Source organism: Parasteatoda tepidariorum, chromosome 1 (assembly GCF_982258835.1).
Source record: "Parasteatoda tepidariorum strain Cologne lab strain chromosome 1, Ptep-v5.0, whole genome shotgun sequence".
Taxonomy (NCBI): Eukaryota; Metazoa; Arthropoda; class Arachnida; order Araneae; family Theridiidae; genus Parasteatoda; species Parasteatoda tepidariorum.
The window spans coordinates 129,232,894-129,257,567 of NC_141755.1; the positions used below are offsets into that span (position 1 = coordinate 129,232,894).

General features: G+C 29.5%; 3 protein-coding genes across 7 annotated transcripts in view; 2 read left to right on the plus strand and 1 right to left on the minus strand.

The window, feature by feature from the left end:
• LOC107443274 (coatomer subunit gamma-1-like) overlaps window positions 1-5,714 on the plus strand; it is a 57,691-nt gene extending 51,977 nt beyond the window's left edge. For 2 of the 3 annotated variants that reach the window (XM_087152966.1, XM_087152958.1), the window contains 2 exons: window positions 574-633; window positions 5,236-5,712. The gene's annotated coding sequence lies outside the window, so the exon portion shown is untranslated. Of the gene's footprint in view, window positions 1-573; window positions 634-5,235 lie in introns of all 3 variants that reach the window. The other variant, XM_087152962.1, reaches the window with a different exon arrangement.
• Window positions 1-24,674, plus strand: part of LOC147816935 (uncharacterized) — a 266,782-nt gene that overhangs the window by 66,561 nt on the left and 175,547 nt on the right. The gene's annotated exons all lie outside the window — the stretch shown is intronic.
• On the minus strand, window positions 10,039-23,868 carry LOC147816936 (uncharacterized). 3 transcript variants are annotated; one of them, XR_015429585.1, is made up of 5 exons: window positions 21,548-21,922; window positions 21,356-21,391; window positions 21,032-21,148; window positions 12,924-12,996; window positions 10,039-11,028 (listed from the first exon to the last, which is right to left on the minus strand). XR_015429585.1 is itself a non-coding variant. In XM_087152948.1 (4 exons), exons 1-3 carry the CDS (start codon window positions 23,672-23,674, stop codon window positions 21,044-21,046), a joined length of 348 nt encoding a protein of 115 aa, XP_087009074.1. In that variant the 5' UTR covers window positions 23,675-23,868; the 3' UTR covers window positions 10,039-11,028; window positions 21,032-21,043. The 3 variants fall into 3 exon arrangements, 1 of the variants encoding a protein (XP_087009074.1); XR_015429584.1 differs by lacking the exons at window positions 12,924-12,996; window positions 21,548-21,922 and adding an exon at window positions 23,506-23,868; XM_087152948.1 differs by lacking the exons at window positions 12,924-12,996; window positions 21,548-21,922 and adding an exon at window positions 23,468-23,868.

Here is a 24,674-nt window from a genome sequence, read left to right on the forward strand (position 1 = left end):
AAAATATAAAGAAAAAAGTAAAGTAAACTAAAGCAGAAGGTTAAATAAAACGTGAAGTATAATTTACAGCGTAAGATATAAAGTGAAGCGTGAAATTAAGTGAAGTGTAAAATGTAAAGTAAAACGAGAAATATAAACTATAATGCAAAGTATAAAGTCAAGTGCAAAATTTAACGTAAAGTCTGAAGAGTAATGTGAAACATATGAAACCATATATAAAAGTTCAGTAATAAGTAAAGAGATTGAAGAAAATATTAAGTAAATTGAATGAGTTAAAATAAATTAAAGGTAAAATGTTATTGAATTGCATAACAGCAATTATTGTCCAATTTTTTTTCTTTTTTCAAACTTCTTTCTTTAAATTTGAAGTTAATTCAACTGATATTTTATAGGAAAAATTTAAAAGATAGTGATTTAAATGACTTTCGTAAGCATGACTCATAAACTTGTCTCATGAAATTAGTAAATCACAAACCCCCCATCCCCTTTATGTCCTTACAAAGCAATTAAAATATTCCTATAATGTTGCATAAGTGTTTATGTAATAATAATCAATATGTGATATTTTTTCAGCTCTTGAAAACTTCATGAAAGACAAATTCAAACAAGACTTGACATCTTAGCTTTTTAAAGGTAAGCAATATAAGAGAAGAGCTTAATAATTTTCGCTTTCATACTATCCAGCATTGATATAAATTTTCAAGCAAACAAAAAGAGTATGCAATAAAAAGAAAGTAGAAAACATAAGCTCACCGGACAAAAAATTAGTCACCCAAGCGCCAATCACCGCGATGAATCTTTAGGTTTCGTTAGAAGACGCAGCGGTCAAATAATGTGCTCAACTCCTTGCACACTGCTTCAACGCAATCAAAGTCAAGTAGCTATCAGCGAGATATTTTTTCTGTAAGTGAAATTATGTGTAAATATAGGTAGGTGTAAGGATGTAATAGAGTGGCAAAACGGAGCAATTGTGTTTGGCCATGCCCATGGTCATAAGGTGAATTAAGTGGCTGGATTTCTTGGTTTTTCAATTCCGACTGTTAATATGTGTCTACAAGCAGTGGTGTAATACATGTAGTCACGAAAAAGACGTCAGAATTGTGGTCGGAAAAAGATCCTGCATGAAAGAGATCAGAAACGTGTTTCGTGACTTCTCAATCAAAATCACTTCCGAACCCAACAGGAATTGCTTCAGTAAGTAAATGATGGTTCATTCCAAACTGTTAGTGAGAAAACATTGCGACGGGAGCTACATGCGTAGAACATTTGGAGTCTAACCTCTTGTAAGAGGCCATTGTTCGCAAAGGCACTTGCTGACTGGCTGAATAAATTATGGTATGACGAATAACGCTTTTGACTTTATTCAAAAGACGCATGTCATCGAGTGCAACAGAGAGCACATGAAGCACCTGACTGTGCGCAAGGTCAGTTTAAAGCAGAAGGTGAGTCTGTCATGTTTTGGGGGAGTTTTTCTTATTATGGATGGGGCTCCCTAAGGAGGCCACTAACACGAGCTAGCATGTTTGAGTATTCTGGATAATCAGATGATGCCTTTCAGTCAACATCTTTATGAAAAGAGTGTGCCGACATCCCTATTTTTCAAGATGACATCAGCAAAGTTCATAGGGCTGGAAGAATATGTGACTGATTTTATGAACGAACACTCAGACACTCAAATGCATCTCGTATGGCATGCAAAGTTGCACGAGTTCAACCCCATTGAAAATAAGTGGGACATGTTGGAACAACAGGTAAAACGCCGAAATCAGCATCCTCGCAATTTGGTTACTTGGCAATTTGGCTCGCAATTTGGTTTGTTACATGCTATAAAATGATGTTTTTCATGATTTCACTAAGGTTGACTAATTTTTTGTCCGGTGTGATTAGCTTCGTATACTGAAAAGAAATTGCACTAAGACTTAAAACATTTTCAACAATAAGACAGCCAATTCTTCAGAATTAAAACAAAAAACAGTAGTTTCGTCCAGAAAATATTTGAGGCCTTCTAAACGTGTTAGGGTAATGTAGGGTAAAGGATAGCGATATAAATAAAAGCAATGCGAAAAATTAAATATAAGAAAAGGAAACAAAAGTATAACATAAAGAAAAAAAAAGTAAATTATAATAAGGAGTAAATTTAGTATTAAATAAACGTAGAAATGAGTAAATGTGGCGCATAAAGAAAACGAAGAAATAAAAGCAGCGCATAAAAATGTCAGCCATGTACACGAAGAAAAAACGCATCGAGTAAAGTTTAAAAGCTATGTCCAAAATACAATAAAATGTAAAATTAAACATAACTTTTTATGCGCACGAAAAATAAATGCGTGAAGACAGGCGACGAGAAGAAGCGTAAATATAGGTCATAAGGAAAAAATACCGTAAAATGTATGGTAAAGGATAGCGAAATAAATAAATAAATAAAAGCAATGCTTAAATTAATGATAAGAAAAGGAAACAAAAGTATTACATAAAGAAAAAAAAAGCGTAAAACATAATAAGGAGTAAATTTAATAAAAGTATAAATGTGGCGCATTAAAGTAAAAGCCATCCAGAAGTTATAGCAATGCGTAAAAGTAAAGTATAAAAAAACTAACCGCTTAAAGTAAAGTAAAGAAGAAAAAAAACGACGTGTAAAGTACGATAAATTTTAAAAGTTAAACATAACTTTTTATGCATAAAATAAAATAAATGCGTGAGCATAAGAAAATTAAAAATAGCGCATAAGAAAAGAAAATATAAAGCAGTTAGTGTGTAAATTAAGTATAAAAAAAAGCAAATTTAACGTTTAAACATAATGCATAGAAAGTAAGCGTGAAAAAGTAACGCTTAAGAAGAGGAGAAACTTAAATATAGTGCATAAAGGAGAAGAAAAAAAACCATAAAAAGTACAGTAAAGGATTGCGTAAACTAGTAAAGCAATATTTAAAAGTATTGCATAAGAAAATGAAACAAAAGTAATTCACGAAGTAGAAAAACTTAAAATATAGTAATGCGTAAATTTTATAATAGAATAAACGTAGAAACGAATAAATGCAGTGCATAAAAGTAACACGTAATAAAAGCAAATAAGTTAAAAACAATTCGTACAAAGGTAAAAATCATGTATAAGAAGGAGAAAAAACGTTTTAAGTTAAGTATAAAAGCAACGTGCTAACTACAATAAAAGTGTAAAAGTTAAACATAACTTTTTTATGGGTGTGAAAAATAAATGCGTGAGGAAAGGCGAAAAAATAGAGCATAAGAAAAATAAAATATAGTGTTGATAGTGTTTATAAATTAAATTTAAAAAAATGAACAAAAAGTAACACTTAGGACGAGAAGTGTAAATATGCGTCATAAGGGAAAAAAATTCTAGTAAAATGTAGAGTAAAGGATAACGCAAATAATTAAAAGCAACACGTAAAAGTTATGAGAAAAGAAAACAATAATAATGCATAAAGAAAAAAACGCGTAAAATGAATTAACGCTTAAATTTAAAAGTAACTTAGAAGAAAAGTAAATGTTACGAATTTAATAAAAAATTAATTCGTATTAAATCATAACGCGTAAAAGTAAGAGACACGTAAGGAAAGTAAATGCGTAACTATAAAGAAGAGTTACGCGTAAAATATAAAGTGTGGAGAAAAGAATGAAAACGAGCAACGCTTAAAATTAAGGCATAATAAAGTAAAGAAAGTCAGGCGTAAATGCAACTCTATATGAAAAGAAACACATAAGATAAAATGCATACATAGATCTTGTAAAATAAGGCATAAAAATTAACGCTTGAAGAAGTATACGCGTATAAATAACACATAAAAAAAGTAAATTTAAACTTAAGAAAAGTTATGTGAAAGTATTTGATGTCAAAATGTAACGCATAAAGAAAAGTAATTCATAAAATTAAGTAACACTTAAAGTAATGCGGAAGGAAAGTAAAAAAATGATGCAGAAAAAACGTAACGCATGAAAAAAAGGAATTTAATAACACGCAACAAAGTTAAGTAATAACGTTTAAAAGTCGCGTAACAATGAAACGTATAATGTGTAAAAATAACTCATTCGGGTAGAGAAAGGCAACGCGTAAAAAATCGTATGTGAGAAATCGCGTAAAAGTAATTCATAAAGAAAAATATCGCGTAAATTATAATGCATATTATAAGAAAAAAGTACCAAATAAAGAAAAATAATCCGTAAAATTAGATTACACGTCAAAGAAATGCAATATAGCGTGAAAGCAAAGCGTAAAGAAATGAAAAGCTTAAAGAAATTGGAAAACTGAAAAGTTACGCATAAAAAATAAACAAGAAAAAAACTCATCGAAAAGTAAGAGTGTAAATGTAACGTATAAAATAAAAGAGAGGAAAAAGTGTACAGTAAATGGTGTTTAAAATAAGAAAAGTTAAGATAAGTAAGGAGTAAAAATTATAAGATAACCCTCGTTAGCAACAAGCTTTCAATGTCGGATCGAAAAGAAACGAATTGCTTTTTAAGACTAACGAATATTTAATGCGCCGAAACACTACTTTCCGGTCCGCCTAATATAAGGAATGTAACGAGTAAAAGTGACGTCTGAAAAATGAAAACGCATGGAAGTCGAGCATAAATGAAAGTAAAACGTGAAACGAAGAAAATCTCGAAATTAAAAGTAATGTGCAAAATAAGGAAACTCGTTAAAGTTACAAATATCAAAAGAAAAAAAAATAACGCATTATAAAATTAAAAGTAACTCTTAAGGTAAGTAAGGCGTACAGAAAAGTAATACATAAAAGTCAATAGCGCATGAAAGTAAGTATAGTGCGTTATAGCAATGTGTAAGAAAATCATACTCTAATAGTAACACAGAAGAAAAATTAAAGTAGTTATTAAAAAAGTAAACGCGAAAAATACAAAACTTAAAAGTAAAGGTTAACTAGATACCGCTAAATGAAAAGTAACAAGTAAAATGTAGGGCAAAGGATTAAATGTTAGGTTTAAAAACATAAAAATGCCACGCATAAAGAAAAACTATATCTAATTAAATTTGGTGAGTAATTAGTTAAACAAACAAAAATCGTTAGATCTTTTAACAAGCGTAATAATTCTCTTCACTACATTCAGTCGGACAAAAAATAATAATAATAAAGTACGAATTTACATCTCTTTAATAAGAATTGGTTTAGTTTTAAAAAAACCATTTCGAACTGATAGTTTAACAGTAAAATTTGTAAGAGCATGTTATAAAGAGGTTAAATAGTGCACTTTTTATTACAGGATCTTAAAAGATATCGATTTGTAGAAGTGATTGTTAAAATCGATAAGTCGCAGAACTATTTGGAAGATTATAGTACATTATGATTCAGCTTATACCATCCTCGTCGTGTTCGTTACAGTCTCCATCGTACATTAAATTGGCTCCTATGCAAATATTCCTATTTATGCAAGAACAATTTAAGATCTTCGAGAAACTGAAAGGATTTCCAAGTGTTACGATGGCGAACAATTCAAGTAACTAGACAGATTTGAGCGAGTAAGTTTCGTTGAAAGAAGACTATTTTTGATGAAGTAATCGCATATCTTTCGTGTATACATAAAAAGGACTGAAATATGTTAAGTCTGCTAAGTTATCTTATTTAAATGTAAATTTATTTTTCAAATATTTTACAGCTGATTCTTGCAAATGTAATTAAAATGTATGGCGTCTGTGTATCTTCCTTTACCCCCAAAAGCATGAAATAAGGTTCTAAAAATAAGAGTAAAACACAAATGTTATATTCTTGAAACTAAAATACAATGGAAAATTCATACCGTAAACTTTTAACTGAATCTTAATTTTTTCGAAATCTCAGTTAATTGCTTTATAAAGTAAAATTTACATAATTTTTGTAAGATAGAATTCAATTGAAATATACTTTCTCATTTTGTTGCTTTATTACAAGTAAACATGCTTAGTTAGATAAGAGATGAAAATATTTACCCCGTCCTGCCCCAATTCAGGGCATACGGTTAATTAAAACCAAGTAAAGAACATAAAGTGCATAAAATACAAAAGTCATATGACAACAGCTCGTAAACTTTGCGGGCGAACAAAATTAGCCATCTACAATTAGTCAGAATATTATATCTTTAAGAAAACATGACAAATATATCTGGCATGTATGTCATGAAAATTCCAGTTCAACAGATCCTAAAGTATGGATTAAAAGCACAATTAAATTTAAAGCACCAGCAATATTAGAAGCAAATTAAAATATAAATTGCCATTCTAGGTCAATAGACCCTTATATTGAGGCAATCAAATGGCATAAAATTAAAAAAAAAATTGGCTTAGTTAAAAAAGAGAGATACTATTTCAGTCATTGTGTAATTACATCTGAGCGTTGGTTACAAATTCACTTATTGCAAAGTAAAAAGTAGCACTCTAAACAGGCAATTAGTTTGGTAAATACTAATATTCTAGTAAGTGCTTGGACAAACTAAATAATAATTATTAGAAAATTATGGTTCCTGTAAACAAAAGTGAAACAGTAAGACACAAGCTAAACAGACTTAAGTGAAGTAAACATAAAAATAAAACATAAAACGCCTAAACATAAAACTCGTGAATTAGCGAGAGAATAAAGATAAGTAAAGCGTAATATATAATATCGGGCAAAACTAAAAGAAGCTTATAAAAAGTAATTAATGAATGGGATAAGTGAAAACACACATAATAAGAATAAACACGTAAATTAAAAATATTAATGCTCAAAATAAAATCTGTAATGGAGACGCATGAGTAAAATTAAAAGGAAGGGCAAGTACAACATCATGTATAAAGTACTGGTAAGATAAGAAATTATAATGCGTGTAACAAGTAAAAGCAAAGCATGAAAGAGTAAACGTATATATAGCCATTTTTTGTCTATTGATATATAAAAGTTTTTTTGCAAAGCGAAGCATCTCATTTAACGCGTGAAGTCTATCCTTTAAAATAAAAATCGCCGAAAGTAAAAAATGTCATATAATTATATTGTAGCATCTTGACAATTAACACGTAATAAAAGTAATCATGTAAATGTAAGGCATAGAGAAAAAATATCTTTTAAAATAAGCTACGAATATTTTCATGCTTCAATTTACACCCAACTAATACATAAAAAATTAAGGCAAAAAAAGTAACTCGCAATATAAGAAAAGTAAAAGCTTAGCAGTAACGCATGAGATGCGTACACTCTTGAAAGAAAAGTAAGGCACAAACGAATAATACAACTTATGATTTTTTTTTTAAATGCAAGACTGTAGTAAATTTGTAAAAACAAACTCAAAGAAAAGTAACTCCTAAAATTATGCATAAGTAAAGCATACGAAAAAAGTAGCGCATAAAAAAATTTGATGTAATTCATAAGAATAAATTCGGAAAATATAAAACGTAACGCATAAGATAAGTATCGCTTAAGAATAATTAACAGATAACATAACAAAGCGCGAGAAAATGCGATTATGTTTAAAAGTAAAGTATGCATTATTTCTTTTGCGCCGCAATTTGCTTAACATTAATTTTCTGACTTAATTTACTCATTTTTTACTCTATCTTTTACTTAATTGTACTTGAAAAAAATTGTTCAATCCTCCTGTGTGACCTAATTTTTATGTTTTGCCTAAATATGAAATATGTTTAATTTGTAAAATATTACATTTCTTACACAAATTTCATTTATTTATATAGCTTATGGTTTTGTTGTTTATCGATCATACTTGTTTCTATTTTTAACTCCTTGAGTTTTCTTGTTATTATGTGTTTAAAGTGAGGCTTTTAAATCAAAGTCGAAACAACTTCTTAAAATCCTAAATCAAAACTATTTGTGAAGTTTTGACAGATTTGTTTTAATTTTAAGCCCGTGCATTAAATTTAATAAAACAAAAACAAATAAGAAGTAAATTAAAAAAATATAAATAAATGACTGGATAAAATAAAAACTTCGTTGTCATTAGAAAGGAACATATCATCTCTTAAATAATTTGAGTATTAATAAATTACTTAAAAATAAACAATTTTTTTAATTTAAGAGGTAAAAGACTTTTTTGATTTGTTTAAAAGGTAATTTTGACCCATCATTTGCATATAAAACTATTTAATATCTATTTCTAAGGATCGTAACTCCTTTTTATTTCAATTTAAAATTGCACAAATGTTACTTTTAGTGCTTTTATATGATATGCTGCAGTTTCAAATAGTACCTAAAAAATGACTGAAATTGTCAATTCAAAACACAATTAACTAATACTTTTGAATATAAATTTAAATAACTCCACACTATCTCATTTCATGCTCGTATTATTTAGAGCAGACAGTTGCGTGTGGGTGTGTGGATGATGCAAGTAAAAAAGGCATACAAAAAAATCCAATTTAATTTACGTTCATGCCCTCGATATTATATTTTTAAACTCCTTGAAAAAAATTAAGTAAAAAAGGTATACAAATTAATTGTCGCAAACAAATTAATATTAAGTAAGATCAAAAACAAAAAAGATATCGAAATATGCTGAATCACTAATGAGACAGGCGGGTGAAAGACATCGAAACCAATTTATTTAAATAGTAAAACTAGAAGGTGATTCGGAAATCTATCCGGCTTTAATTTTTTCTTCTGTCTCAAAATTTAACAGGGGCAATTCGTAAGAGTTCAATATGGGCTATGTTTTTTCCTTGATTTAATATTTATCATTAACAGATATTTGTCTTTTAAAGCATTTCATTCTAAAATAAAAATAATTATTCTATAATTGTAATTATCTTAAACTAATTGCTAATTGATATAAAGCTTTAGTGCGTTCCATTGATATATTGAATGCTTGTTTTAGCTGAATGCCCGGCGCCAGGGCTCGAAAAACCACCCGTCCTCGTCGGTCAAAAATTCCCAGCGGACAACAAATTTCTCAAATCCGACGTCCGCGCGGACGGCCATTTTCCCTGTTAATGTTCATGATACATTTTCAATTTTTGTTATCTTACAATCTTTTTTGAAGCAGTAGATAAAGAAAATTTTTCTCAAGAATGGGTGTCATTAAAACTTAAGATACATAACACCGTTAAATACCAGAAAACTTCAGCCCTCCGAACCCTAGCTATTTATAAAGACCTAATGCAGCAAAATGACCGACAATACAGCAACATACTGCGCATGGTGGAATTGATAAACAAGAAGCGTTAAACGCAATTATGAAAATCTACCTAATGGAAAACCGTTTCAGATTTCTGTGCAGAAACCTCTGTAAATCATTGGCTTGTTTGTGAAACTGGCAAACGTCATATTTGATTCATTTAAATAACGCAGTACCCTCGGATAAATTGACATTCCAGATAACTTGATCTTTGTCATTTAAATTATTTCATAAAAGAAATACTAGGTAACTATTAGTAACCCAGTATTTCTTTTATTACTGTATAATGTAATCCCAATAACTATTAATTCATTGTGCAATTTATATAAATGTTTGTAATAAATAAGAGAAAATTATATTTTTTATTTATTTAGAAGTGACGGGTTAGTTTCAAAGGAGGACGGGTAAAATTTCTGAGTTTTTTCGAGCCCTGGTTTCGATAAACTATGCTTTAATGCAATTCCAATAAAGCATGTACATTGAGGAATATGTAAAACAGTTTGAAATATCCCATTAGGATTAATATTAGACTTCTAAAGCATTGTTTTGCAATTAGCAGTCGAATGTGTGTGGGCTGCTGTTGTTTTTGATCAAGGCTGTGTAGCAACAGCGTAAGGAAAGCAAGGTCACAGTCACAAATAGCAAGTCAACCTGTTCACAGTGTTCCATCTGTCAAAGAAGGAGTGTTCATATCAAAGTGGGCATTTCTGTTGAGGTATGTGTGTTCAGATCAAGTCGAAAAGTCACCAATGTACAGCTAGGCTACTGACAGTGACAACTGTTATCTATCCAAAGGTACCTCCAGATAGAATCGAGTTAACATGTCTTATATACAAGTAAATTGGAATTTAATAATTCTAATGGTAGCTAAACTACACCAGATAATAAAACTTGTAATAAAAGGATATGTCTATAGTCATATGGGTATGTATATACGTTATGAAAATATTTACCCCGACCTGCCCCAATTGAGGGCATACGGGTAAATGTTTATTAAAAACCAAGTAAAAAAAACATTAAAGAACATAAAATACAAAAAATGCATAAAATACATAAGATACAAAAGTCAAATGGCAACAGCCTGTAAACTTTGCGGGCGAACAATACTCTTGAACAAAATTAGTTATCTCAATTAGTCAGAATATTAAAGGCACAAAATTTAAAAACTAATCATAGGGCAAATTGCCTATTAAGGAAACAATCGAGTTACAAATAGTAAAATCATCAAATTAGTGTTTAAATAGTAAAAGTGGATTAAAATGGTGTGAATGACGAGGACAGTTCAAATCCTACCTAAGAACACCATGAGATTTAAAAAAAAAATTTTTTTAAAGTCACTAAAAGTCCAGTTTTAAGGATAGTCATCCCGGCTAAAAATCAAAATCGCTGAACCAGAGTCTCCAGTGATGAGGTAATTAAAGCGAGAGAATTGGAGTTGACTCAGGGGATATGGAAACGCTGATCCATACGGTAGTTGGACGGCCAGAGTTAGTAAAAATTTACAGTGGGTTTAATGTACCTTCCAAAGTTGTTTTGATAATGTCTTTGATGATTGATCTGCAGGTCAGGTTAGAGTAAATCTGGTGTTCTGTTTTGTTGTGAAAATTGTTGCCTCGTCGTGTTTGAAATTTCGGACATTGAAAAATTAGGTGATGGATGTCTTGTTGTGCGTTGCAATAAGTACATGTTGAAGATTTCCTATGTATATACGTTATGGATAGTCATATAGGTTATGGATATAGTCATATTAAAACAAAATTTTCTAAGAAGGGGTAAATAAAGTTTACCGCCAGAAAACTTGCAAGCCGTAATTCTCCAAGCAACTGTTTTCGATGAACATACTAAAGTTTTGACTAAGCTTCTACATTCTGCTATGTTATAATTAGCTGCCTGAGAAGCAGGAAAACCAAATTTTGCCTGAAACTAAAAAAAACTATTAGAAAATATATTCATTTAAAACAATGAAACATTTCACTTATATTAAAAAAAAATTACTAACAAAATAACAATTTTCTTAATAGTTAATAAATAATGATTTAATGAAATATACAGAAACATTCATGTGTTTGTGCGACTACAGCACTTTCAACACCTTAATGATAGACTTTTTTTGCATACCTGTTTCCTTATTTTGAATGAATAAAAATATAAGTTTCTAAATGCATTCTTTAAATCTATTGCAACATTTTTCAAAAAACTATTAAGAAATTAGTCTTATAGAAGATATACTTTGAAATACTTTGACTTTCATTTTATTTAAACTTATACCTACTTATTAATCTGAAACTTATGAGCCCTGTCAAGACATATATGGATGGGTACACATACAAATAATGTCAAGGAACAAAAATTAATAAAATATTCTTAAAGTTGATTGTAAAATTATTATTGATGGTGTAAAATGTTTTACACACAATGTATAAAATATTATATGTTAAAAATTAGGAAGAAAAAGAAACTAAAAATATTTGAGCCTGCTTTTTTAAATACTGTTGTTTCAAAATTCTAGCGTAGAAACTTTTGTTTGAATGCACAGTGAAAAATTATTGATTCTGATATTAATGAAAAAAAATATTACAAATACACAGATATGGGGATTTTATACATTAATTATATTCAAGGTTCCAAGTCATTTATAGGATTAAAACATAGATTTTCAAGATTATATTTCTTTAGAAATATATATATATATATTTTTTATTGAAACTAATTTTTTAATTAGAAATATGCCTAATATTAAATTTTGTAAATGTATTTTATTTCCCTAGAAGGGTTTTACATAAATATAAATTATAAACAAAAGCAATATTTTGCATAAAAACTAGAAACTGAAAAGCTCACTGAAACATAATTTATTAATAGAGTCATATCAATGATACAGTCTGCTATCAAACTTCTTACTAATGATTAAAAATCAACATTTATTTATACAGAAAACTTAATTTTAAAGAACTTTTTTATTATTGATCTGGATTTATAGTTATATTTAAGAAAAAATTTAAAACCATAAATTGTTAAACCAAGTATTTTTTATAAATTAACATTCTAATTTCAATGTTCTAAAAAGATTCAACTATGTTGCAGTAAAATTTTATCAAAAAGAATTTAATAAATAAAAGTAATAGATATTGGACTTATTTATTTTGAAATTCATTGGCTACATATTGTTACTGCAAATTTTGAAATTGGTTATCTACACTCAAGTGAGTATTTACACTCAAGGTTTGCAAAAATTTTTTTTTTAGATTTTGGCCAAACATTGCATCCTTCCCCCGACTCTTTTCTCCCTAAATAAAATTCCCAGCCATTTCTAGGTCTTCCTTATCCAGTGAAAACCCTGATATTTTAAAGAACAAAAGCACATGCAAGCATGTGATGCTTGACTTCGGTGATCAACTGGGAACCGAGTCATAACGCTCAGTCCATAGCAGGACTATTGGAAAATGCAGATCTGATTTTGCCTCATTTTTTTATTTATTTTGCTACAGAAACAATTATAAAAAGATAACACAAATTAATACTTCAATTTCGATAATTCAAAAATTCAACAATGTTACTACAGAATTTTAACAACAAAAAAATAAAAACAAATGGTGAACTTATTTACTTTGAACCTTATAGGCTATTTAGTGCTATAGTCCAATTTGAAATAGATTGTTTAGTTTCTAGGTTTGCTGAACGATTTTTCCAGGTTCTAACCTAAGATTGTATTTTTTCCATCTTTTATTTTTCTTTAAATAAAATTCCCAGACAATTAACGGTTTTTCTTAGTCTATAAGATTTTTGATATTTTAAAGAATAAAAGCATATGGAAGTACAATTAAGCAAGAGGCCACTATATGTTGTCTCACATGATGCACAAGATCATCTAAAGTACTATAAGCAAGAGGCCTAAAAATATACAAGATTCTTACATTAAAATAAGTAATACTACAGTCAGAAAAGGCAATCAAAGAGCTGTGAAACATAAAACATTTAACAAAAATTATAATTTAGAATATATTTTCTAAGCCTCATAATAAACCAAAGAAAAATCAGAACAAATTTAAAAAAAAAACAAGATATATTTTGGAACAGTATACATTGTTAAACTAATTTTAAAAAAAAAGCAAATGACAAAGTAAAAAGACATATTTTGTTCTACTAAAACAAAGTTTATTAAATGTTACTAAATGTTGGTTCTTAAAAATTTAAATAAAGTTAGAGTAAAATCAATTAATGCATAGGCAAAATTACTGAGATACGAAATACACTATTTTGCAAAAAGAAAGAAGAGAAGAAAAAAAACTTATATTACAATACAAAAATTGTCATTCTATAAACCTTTTCTTTTTCTAAGTAGTTTATTATTATTTTAAACAAAATGAGATAATTCAAAAAGCAACTAAAATCTAAGTGCTTCTATTAGCCCACAGACCACACAATAAAAGATCTTTAATCTATGTAGTTGATAAACGGTCTCTGAATTGGAACTATTAAATTTTGAAATTTTTACTAGCATTATCAATTTATATTAAAATAATAAATAACAAAAAATGTTTGAAAACCAAAATCTCTTTATTCTACAAATCAAATCTTTTAAAGTTCATGCTTGTAGAAAATGGCAGGATCAGAAAATACACGAAAATCGGGAATATTAGATCAAAAAGTTAAAAGCAAGATCACATTTTTTTTATCACGTCAATCTGGAATATCAGGACAATTGTGAACTCTAAGGTTTTTCAGGACAAGAAACATTGATGATGTTTTTGTGTCTCACTGAATTATCACATTCAGTTTAAAACAATTCGATAGGAAAATAAAAAAGTTTGTACAAAGAAATTTATTTCAGATAACTTGAAATACAAAATTTAAAGCAGAGGCTTAGAAGATTATAAAATTAGATGCCAAGTAAGCATAACAGAACACTTAATTAAGAATAATATATTTGACAAATTAGCATTTAGAGGATACTTTGAGAATTGCAATAAAACACAATTCATTAAATATTGGCATGTTAAGTAAAGCAAAAACAGAGTTTAAAAAGTCACATAATCTTTTTAATTAAACTTTTTTGTAATTTTTTCACGCTGTTATATTGTAGATATTTTTAGCATCACTGCATATTATGATTTATCCATTTCAGACAGCAGTAAATAGATAAAATAAACTGATTATACCTTAATTTTATCTAAATTTTTAACAAAACACAAATATGCTCGAATTAGAAACTTAAGAAGCTATATTAAAATTAATTATCTCCCACTTGCAATTGAATTTCTAACTATATAGAAAACTGTAACTTCTCTTGAAAGAAGGGTTAATATAAATTACACATTTTTATACATTCTAAAATATATGCTTTACAATGAAAAACTGTTAAAAATACTTTCACCGTAAACTTATTTTAGAGTAAATAGGTGGAAAAAGTATTTGATTCCCACTTTGGGGAAATCCTCAAAATTTAAAAATAATATTTAGAGGTTCACATTTTTAATATGTCTTCTAATTAAACGAATGAAACCAAAACTTATCAGCTATAAAGAAGGATCTTAATATAAATCCGTCCAATTCTGCCCCATTTAAACATATTTATTTAACATTTCTCAATATAATATTTATTTATTATATGTGCTTGGAAGAAAAACATTGATTCTAAATTATGAAAATAAGCTTATATTAACAATCGGAAGAATTAAAAAAAAAGGAAAGGAACTAGAGAATATTGAGAAAGAATATCTTTTGGCGAAAAACAGCCAATTTTGTAGCTACCCTTTTTAACTAGTCTTTTTGAAATGTACTTCCTACTTTCTTTCCCCTCCCATGACGAATTTTGGTGAGGAGGAGAGTCACTGATTGAAGGGGGTAGAAAATTTTGCGCAGTTTAGGCCGACCCAAAGTGAACAGGCTACTTGACAACTCTGTGGGTGGTAACTACGAAAGTGGGGATAGTTTCATCAGTGGAAAAAGCGTTTTATTGCTCTTTTGGTTAGAAAAGTGAAGAATAACAATTTTTTTATATTTGTAAATACTTCGATTAGATTTTTAAAAGCATCCGACTACGTAAAAAAGAAAAAATAATCTGAATAAATCTCTGAATAAAACTTTAAAAAAAGAAGAAAAAAGTGGGATCTAGGGGCCCTCTTGAGTTATAAATAATAAATGAGTTACAATTAAAAAAGAAAAAAAAATACAATGTGACTTTAGACTTTTCGGGGGCCCCATCAGAACTCGAGGCACTGGGCCCATCCTTAAAAACGGCTCTGATTTGATGTCACCCTCTCGTACCATTACGAATGAGTCCTAGAAGATGAAGAACCGAACTTAAGATTAAAATTTATTCCGGTGGGTCCATTTATTTTTTTGCGCACTGTACATTCATTTGAAATATATGTTAATATTGCTGATAATAGCAAAATAATTTTTCATTTTTATACAGAAAGGTAATTTAGCTGGTGGTTATCCATATACATATGCTTTGATAATTTTAAGGATTATGATTGAAAGAGAAAAATACGGTGAAATTATGTTCATTTTCAATATTAATATCAGATATAAATATATAAAAACGTCTTTCCTTTTGTCCTCTTTTGTTAATTTCATAATAATTGCATAGTAATAGCGTCAAAATAATAGCTCAATGATAATGATCTCAATCTCGTCATATCTCAAGAACGTTTTGCGTTTTGATTGAATCGAAAAATTTTCATACAATTGCAAAAATTCGTTTTTCTAAAGATAATGCCATGCAAAAAATATAGTTATAAAATATTTAATATTTTTTATATTTTTATTTATAATATGCGTTGGAAAAATTCTGAATCCCCATTTTTGAAATCCCCGTGTAGTAAATGGATACTGATGATGCACGTTAAATATGTCGAGTCGCAAAGTCCTCCAGGTTCCCATAAAAAATCAATACCTATGGGGGTACTTATGCAGGAGTTTCCTTGTCTTTTGGATTGGGTTCAAAATTACAAGGCTACGGAGTTGAACATTAGTAATCGTAAACCCGAAAATTGGGGTCGGTTACTCAACGACGGATAAAATAAAATATATACAAATTTTTATGGAAGGTAATTTTAAATTGTAAAATACAAAATTTGAATGAAATCGGTTGAATAATTCGAAATAAATAAAATTTTAAGCAAACTGACTTTTTTAAAATTTGATAACTCATAAACTAATTGATCGATTGCACTGAAGGTTTGTATTTTGAAATTAAAAGGATGTAAAAATATGTAGAACATACAATTCAATATATTTTACTACTAACTATTTAATAAACAAATAAAAAATAACAAACAATTATTTAAAATTAATTTTACTTAAAAATTTGTGTGTAAAATGTTTTTCGTTATTTTATGCAAAATTTTTTCAATACACTCAAAAAGTTCTCGAGATAATAGGCTATAATAGAAGAGTGAAGTTAAAATTAAAGGACCCATACTTTCCTCTCTCTGCCGTAACTTACTTCAGACCATATCTTCCAGATTGCGGCTGTTTCCTCATTTTGAACTATAGACAAACTTGGAAGGTTATCCAGAACAGAATGCGCTTTTCTGGTCATTTTCGTAACTTAAAATTGACTCTTTGTATGCGAAAATATGATTAAATCAAAAGTTAATCAAGGTGTTCCATTTCATACACTCTACACAAAATAAGTCAATGAGAATCTGTTGATTAATATATATTTAAAGATATTGAATACGAACAGTTTAATTGTTTTTCTGTATCAATCAACAATCTTTTTACTACTAAGACAATGATAAAAAATAATAATAAATTTAAAAAAATTTGTTTCTTTTTTTCCGACTGCATATTTATTGCGTTGATTAAAATATAAACCTTGAATCCGAATAAGTAAATGATTTTCCTCATTTAAAAGTATTAAAAAAATTGGAAATTTTTTTTTCGTATACTTTCATTTTACTTGAAAATTTCAAAAAACAATTATGTGATCCCATAAACCATTGATAAACACATAACATCAAAAAAGAATTTGTAAAGAAGGGGACCTGCGTCTCTTTCTGTCCCCAGGCTTTTGTTCCAAGAAAATGAAGATGTGTCTGTGGGAAAGGATTTCTAAGGGACTTCGAAAAGTCGCCAATTTCAACCATGTCTAATCGCATCCGGTCTCTAGTTTAACAATGTATGAGCAAAGTTACAAGTAGTGCAGTGAAACTACAATTACATAGAATTTACAATATATTTTACTAATTTTTGTTACTAATTCTTAAAAATAAAAAATTAACTACAAAAATTTTTATTAGGCATTTTTTTATATTATTTAGAAAAAAATGTGACCAGACTATTTTCCCGACGAGACTCTAAATTTTTCCCGATGGGTGGGGCTGGCGATGACCGACGGGGGTGCAATTGCCTCCCCTGACCCCCTACTGGCGCCGCCCTTGATGTAAATCTTTTGAAACATCAATATCTTTTTATTAAAAAAGGGGGGTTGTTTCTTCAAAATAAATAAATGTGGAGGCACAAGCTTTCATTATTATTGATTTCGAAGCCTGCATTAAATGTAGTAAACCAAAGCAGATATAACTATTTATCAGTACCATAATCCTTGAAGGTTTATTATTATTAAATAGAAGAGAGCGAGAAAGCCATTAGCTTGCCAAAGACGATGACGCTTCACCAATGATGAAATTAACAAGAGAAATAAAATTTTCTTTCGCAAGGCAAAATGTAAAAAAAAAAAAATTTAATGTTCCCGGTGATCAACAGAAATTAGAGAGATTTTTCGGTTACATTTCAGAGGGTATGAAATGGAGCATGAAACTGAATAAAACTAAACTAAAAGTAGCGGAGTTGCACATGAGAATACAAGAATCCCTCCCACCGCATCCAGCTCAGTATACGCAACTATATCATCAAACATGAAAAAATGATAGGCGCTTTCATTCCTTACGGACTGACGGAAGGCCGAAAAGGATTGTGGTTGAATGAATTTTATTTAATTTTATAACCGTCGTTGAACAGCCGACCCAATTATTGGGTTTACGACTAATAATTTTGAACCCAATCCAAAACAAGGGAGCTCCTGGATCAAGTACTAGGGAGAAATCTGCATTCAAGGACTTTTTTGATGGAACAAACCCGCACTTGCGCTACATGGTGAGGAAAACCACGAGAACCTCCCACTATTAGCTTGACTGCAAGGGGACTCTAACCCATGATCCGTCTACCACTGAGGATATTTTACATCAGAACTGCGGTCGGTGCGAGCCAGATGGGGAATTCATATCGACCAGCCACAGATGGGATTCGAACCCGGTTTACCTCATTGGAAGGCGAACGCTCTATCCCCTGAATCACCACGGCTCTGGTTGAATGAATTGTGAAAAAGTTGAATAGAACAGTGTGAAAATCACGCGAAAATCGACATGGTAAAGAAAAAATATCCAGCACCGACCACAGTTCTGATGTAAAACATCCTCAGTGGTAGACGGATCATAGGTCAGAGTCCCCTTGCTGATAGGCTGACCGTGGGACGTTTTCATGGTTTTCCTCACCATGTAGCGCAAATGCGGGTTAGTTCCATTAAAATGTTCTCCACGAAGGCATATTTCTCCCGATACTCCATCCAGGAGTTCCTCTGGATTGGGTTCATACATACAAGGTCACGGCGTAAAACCTACATTGGGTCGACTGTTAGACGACGGTAATAAAATAACCCTCCATCCCCTAGTTAGTAGCAATAAGCAAAACATTCGCTCTCTGCGGTACTCTCATATTATTTCACCCATCACAAACCAAATATTTAGTTTCGCAGACAATGCAACAGTTTTTTTTTATCGTTGATGCATTTCATTGTGATGGATCAGAGTGTTCGGCTTCCAATGAGATGAACCGAGTTCTAGTCCCAGCGATGGCTGGTCGGCTTACACCGACCACAGTGCTGACCAGAAATATCCTCAGCGGTAGACGGATCATGGATTAGAGTCACTTTGTCGTCAGGCTGACCGTGGGAAGTTTTCGTGGTTTCCCTCTCCATGTTACACGAATGCCTGTTAGTTTCATCAAAAAATCCTCAACAAAGGCAAATTTCTCCCGATAATCAATCGGAGAGTTCCTTTGTCTTCTGGATTGAGTTCAAAATGACAAGGCTACGGAGTTGAACATCAGTAGTCGTAAACCCAAATAATTGGGTCGGCTGTTCAACAACGGTTATAAAAAAATATGAATTGCCTATTCAAATGCAATTTTATTTACAGTTTTTTTTCTTCTTTTTTTTTGTTTTGTTTATTATAGTAGTTTTACAATTAAGTAAATAGAATCTAAGCTCTCTAATGTTAATAATAAAGCAAAGTTTAACTTCATATTTTCAATGTAAAAATTAGATCTAAACTTTTGCACAATTTACTCTATAAATATTGCATGTGAGATTTTCCATATGTAGAAAAAAAATTATAATTCTCAGGATATTGGAATAAACTGAAGACAAAAGAGAAAAAAAAAGTAGATTAAACGTAAAATAGACATGGCAAAGTGAACTAGCACCTATAAAATAACATTAATCTTTAGAATAATTTGTATTAAATTTTATAGGAGGTCGCACTTTCAAAATAACAAATTCAATTTCATTCATTCATTCATTTTACAATAGATTTTTCTTATAAAATTTATTTAAGTTCAAAGTTATTTTTGTTTCAGATTTAATATGTTACTAATTAAAATCTTTCTTTAATTCTTTCATAGTTGTTTTAGCATTTTTTATTATTGTTTCTAAAATCTGTTTGAAGTAATTGATATAATAACATGAATGCGTTTGAATCTTCATCTTAAGGTACTTGTGGCATCAGAGCTATCGCTATTTTTTTTTACAAAAAAAGGTCTCTTTCTTTATAATAACACAAATTAAACTTATGATTAAAATAACATTTATGATGCACGCACAAATGTTTTCGAATTGTATTAACAGACATGTGATTGCTGGACAAAAAATTATATGAAATCTTTTTTCCCTCAATAAGCAGTTTTTTTTTGTTTTTTTTTTTAAAGTACTTCATTCCTTTTCTTCTTCTTTTGTCAATAGAAGAGAAATGAAAGACTAATTTTTATGCACGAAAGTAACATTTATGAAATTTAAAAAGCTTTTATTCAAAAGAAAAACGATTATTTAATAAATTTTTCTCCTATCAAAGCGTAAAAGAATATATACCTAGAAAAAAAAATCACATATTTCTTCTTTTTCTCACTTTGCGAGTCGTCATCGCATACGAAAACTAATAATAATAAAAAAAAAAAACATGGAATCTATGACAATAACTAAAAAGAGATTTTTGATAAAACCGCGTGTATTTATGACAAAATCGGACGCGTCAAAAAGGGGTTCATTAACTGCGCGTTTCGAGATTCTCGTTTGTGATAAGGCATTTAAGGCATCTTTAAGAATTTTCAGGACAATTTTTTCTGATCATACAAATCAGACAATATCAGAATTACTATATACATATTTGAATTTAATAGTAAAATTTTTAAACCTAAATTTATTATTTCGCTTAGAATAATATATAATTAATTACAGCTACAGATAAGAAAAAAGTGAACCAAAAGGTTTTTTTCTTACCTTTTTTATTATTTTTTTTAAAAATGGAAAATAGTAAGTTTTGAAATGAAATTCCATTAAATATGAAGAAAAAAAGAAAGGTATAAATTTCCATTAAATATAATTTGTTTTTAAGAAGTTTTATGCAATCAAGCAATATTATATGTGGAACATTTTTAATATTCAGTGCGAAATAAATAAATAAAAGGAAAAATTATATTATGTAATCTATATGAATATTTTTTTATTTTTATTAACATAATTTATTTATTATTATTTTTGCATTCAGAAAAATTTATTTACATTTTCTAAACAAAAAAATTTTAATTTCTAAAAAAAATATGCAAAAGAGTCAAGTCATTTTATACAATGTAAAGAACATACTTATTTCACTGATCAAAAGTTGAAACTGGTCCAAATAACTTTAGCCATCTTCATGCACACAGTTAAGCCTAATTTACGAATACCTCTGTGAAATTTCTCAGCTCTATCAAAGAGATACTGGAAAAAAAATATTAAGTGGAACACTCTTTTTTTCTCATAATTAAATTTTCAACACAAATTAAAGTGCACTAAAATGGAATAACAAGGTGAACTTTAAATGAAACATTGCTAGCCAATTTAAATTTTATCTAGAAACACTCAAAAACTTAAATAATAACAAAAATAAATGGATGGGATAAATTTTAAAATTTCACTAATTGTTACCTTTTGACCATTTTGATTCTTGTTTTCTCTTAAATCCTGTCAAAGGAAAAGAAATGTAAACAAAAATTATGTCATTAATTAAACTACACACTAATACTGAAGTAAAAAAATATTAATTATTTAATTTATTACTTAAGTACAAATTTTTTTAGATCATTCTTATTGTAAAGGCAAAATAGTAAAAAAATTCACCCTTTATTAACCCTTTGACGGTCAGGGAAATGAGCAGTTTTCGTTGACTTAATTCACGCAGTATTACTAGTAAACAGCATTTGAAAGTAGCAGCTGTTTTCCCCCGTCGTTCTTCCGAAAATGTCTTCCTTCTCTGGCGATGCTGTTGTTGTTAATTTACGTCGCACTAGAGCTGCACAATGGGCTATTGGCGACGGTCTGGGAAACACCCCGGAGGATGATCCGAAGACATGCCATCACAATTTCGATCCTCTGCGGAGGGGATGGCACCCCCGCTTCGGTAGCCCGACGACCTGCGCGCGAAGTGGAGCACTTTACGGTAGCACAGTTTAACGAGGACCAATACCGCACACCCTCGGTCCCTACGCAGACTGATCCAAGTGGTCACTCACCCGCACACTGACCGTAGCCAGTGATGCTTGACTTTGGTGATCTGCTGGGAACCGTGTCTTAACGATCAGTCCACTGCGGGACTCTCTGGCGTTGCCATAGATAGCTCGCCTCACGCACTTCAAAAATTTCTTAAGTATTTGTAGTACATAAATAATAGTTTGTACGCATTTTAAAATAATTAATAAACGATACTATTTAATAGTAAATTCTAAATGATAATCAATTATATAAATAATATAGTTAATTATAAATATAAGACAAATATTAAATTGAAAGGGCTCAATAAATACAACTAATGTAAAACTTTATGAAGCATTTAAATACAGTAATTACCTAAATACTGTGAACAAAGTCTTCATCAGACTCAAAACTTGATAAGCTTTCTGTATCATAATCATCATTATCTAGCTTTCGTTTGTGAGCCATTTTACTTTACAAGCACCCTTAAAAACGTGCCAAAATATGCATAAAAATGACAAGGTAAAAAGAAAAATTCCCGCTTCTTTATGAAAAGAAATTAATGGAACCCGTACTGCCATCTGTACACAGTAAAACTAACTAAATTTCGCGAGTAGGATTCGTTTGCAACATAATGAATGCAGAATAATAACGGCGAACGAGCTCAACTCGTCAGCATTGGGAAAAATTTCACTACAAGAGTACTGCTCGTTTCTAAACATTTTGGTCGAAATCTTTCTCCCGAGCAGAACTCGTTTGCACGCATTATGAAGCACGATTCGATTGCGAGCTGAACCCGTTTAGAACCATCAAAGGGTTAATCTTACTTTGATGTGCTCATCATAAAGAAATTAGGAAAATATTTGAAACTTTTCCTCAGAAATTAGTGAACAAAATTTATCTAAAATTAAACAATAACATCATGCAACTTTAATTTTAAAAAATTATATCATATTAAAAAATGTTTAAGTCGCTTACTGTTGAGTAATTAACATAACACCTATTCCATGAGTAGGTATAGAATTGGTTATGTGGCCAATATTTATAGTACTCAAATGCTTATTACTACTTGAGCGTTCAACAAATATCTTTAAAAAAATAAGAAATATAATAGACACATAATATAAAATCTAATTACATTATAGTTAATTAATTTAAATGGAAATCATACTTTTGAAATAAACAAATGTAATCTTCATATAACAAAAAATTTTAAGCCACCAAAATATAAACAAATGACTAAATAAATTGTAAAGAATTTCATTAGCTTTACCAGCAGTTTTATTTTCTTCTGAATTTCAAATTTTTTATTTTTATTCATGATCTGTTTTACAAAACTTATTCACGTACCATGTTAAAGAATATTAAAATAATATCAAGCATGTTAACTATTCCAAGTCTCTTCTTGTTCATTTTTAACTATCATAATTTTAGACAACAGGCAGATTTTTATATTTTCCAGATAAGTAGCTGACCTTTAAATACTACACTCAAAGATACTTATACATTAAATCCAGAACCTTATTAAACATGAGAACTTTATAAGAGGATCCTGCAATAATAAATTACCGTTCGTTTTATCAAAAGAAAAACTAACACCATATAACCTTTGAGAAAAGTGTTAAGAATGAGTAAAATACAACAATATGGTAGGGCAGTGAGTCCATGCCCAAAAGTTCGTGGGTTTGATCCCTGCGGGTTGAAGATTCCCCATGTGGTAAATGGTGACAGATGCACGTTAAATCTGTCGAGTGGCAAAGCCATCCATGTTCCCATAACAAATCAATACCTCTGGGGCATAGACATAAAGGAGGAAGATGAATCACTTCACCTGAAGGGCGTCACAGTGAAGTTGAAGTAGTCTGTACTCTATGTTCGCGCCATCTAGTGACCATTGATATAACATTTTGTTCTCAAATATTTTTAAAGAATTATCAAAGAACTTATGTTTGAAACATAACATTTATAAGAAGCGACTGTGTGAAGTATTATTTTATTAAATATTTCGTATTTTTACATTTTCTACAGTAACTTTCAAATAAAAATACCAAATATCATAAAGGATTTTTTGTTGAAATTTTTTTTATTTGTTTGTAGTTTTCAAAGAAAATAAATTGCGATTCTTTTCGTTCAAAAATAAAAAAAAGTCCCAATATTGTAAAGTCAAATCATTACATTCATAAATCAAGGAATACATAAAAAGTTTTTAGATTAAATAATCATCTGTAAGAAAAATAAATACGTCTACAATAGTTTTAAAAAAAAATTATTTTGAGTTGGCATTTTTGTAATTATACCTCTAGATTTTATTTATAAGAAAATTAAAAAGCTATAATTAAAAGCTATTTTCATGCATGAAATTTACACAATTTGGAATTAATTGCACTGCTTTATTATTTCAGTTTTAATGGTACTTTTAGTAAATTCCTTTACTGTAACTATTTATTTTTATTACAACTAAATTATAGTTAAGCTTTTATTTTCGTTTTAATAATTGAACAGAAAACTTTATTTTGATCTAATGTCAAGAAAAATAAATGCTTAATTATTATTGATAGTAAAATCCATTTAAAAAGCTGTTAAAATCATTTTTAACAAGGTATCATACCTTACAATAAAAGGAAAACTTATATTTATTGTAATAAAATATTAGTGTAACTAATAAAATTTCAAACTCTACACATACTATAAATAATAATAATGTATACATACTCATGCTTAAGAATCATTTGAGACATGAGAATTTCAATATTCCGCCATCATGCTTTGTCAATAA

What these genes read in the sequence shown, in the direction of transcription:
- LOC147816936 (XM_087152948.1), bottom strand. Translation starts at nt 23,674, where the DNA reads ATGGGAACATGGATGGCTTTGCCACTCGACAGATTTAACGTGCATCTG. An exon ending in TTCTTTTGATAAAACGAACG is followed by an intron (nt 21,392 to 23,467) that starts GTAATTTATTAT and finishes TTCCTTTGACAG; the next exon opens with GATTTAAGAGAAAACAAGAA. An exon ending in AGAATCAAAATGGTCAAAAG is followed by an intron (nt 21,149 to 21,355) that starts GTAACAATTAGT and finishes TTTTTTTTCCAG; the next exon opens with TATCTCTTTGATAGAGCTGA.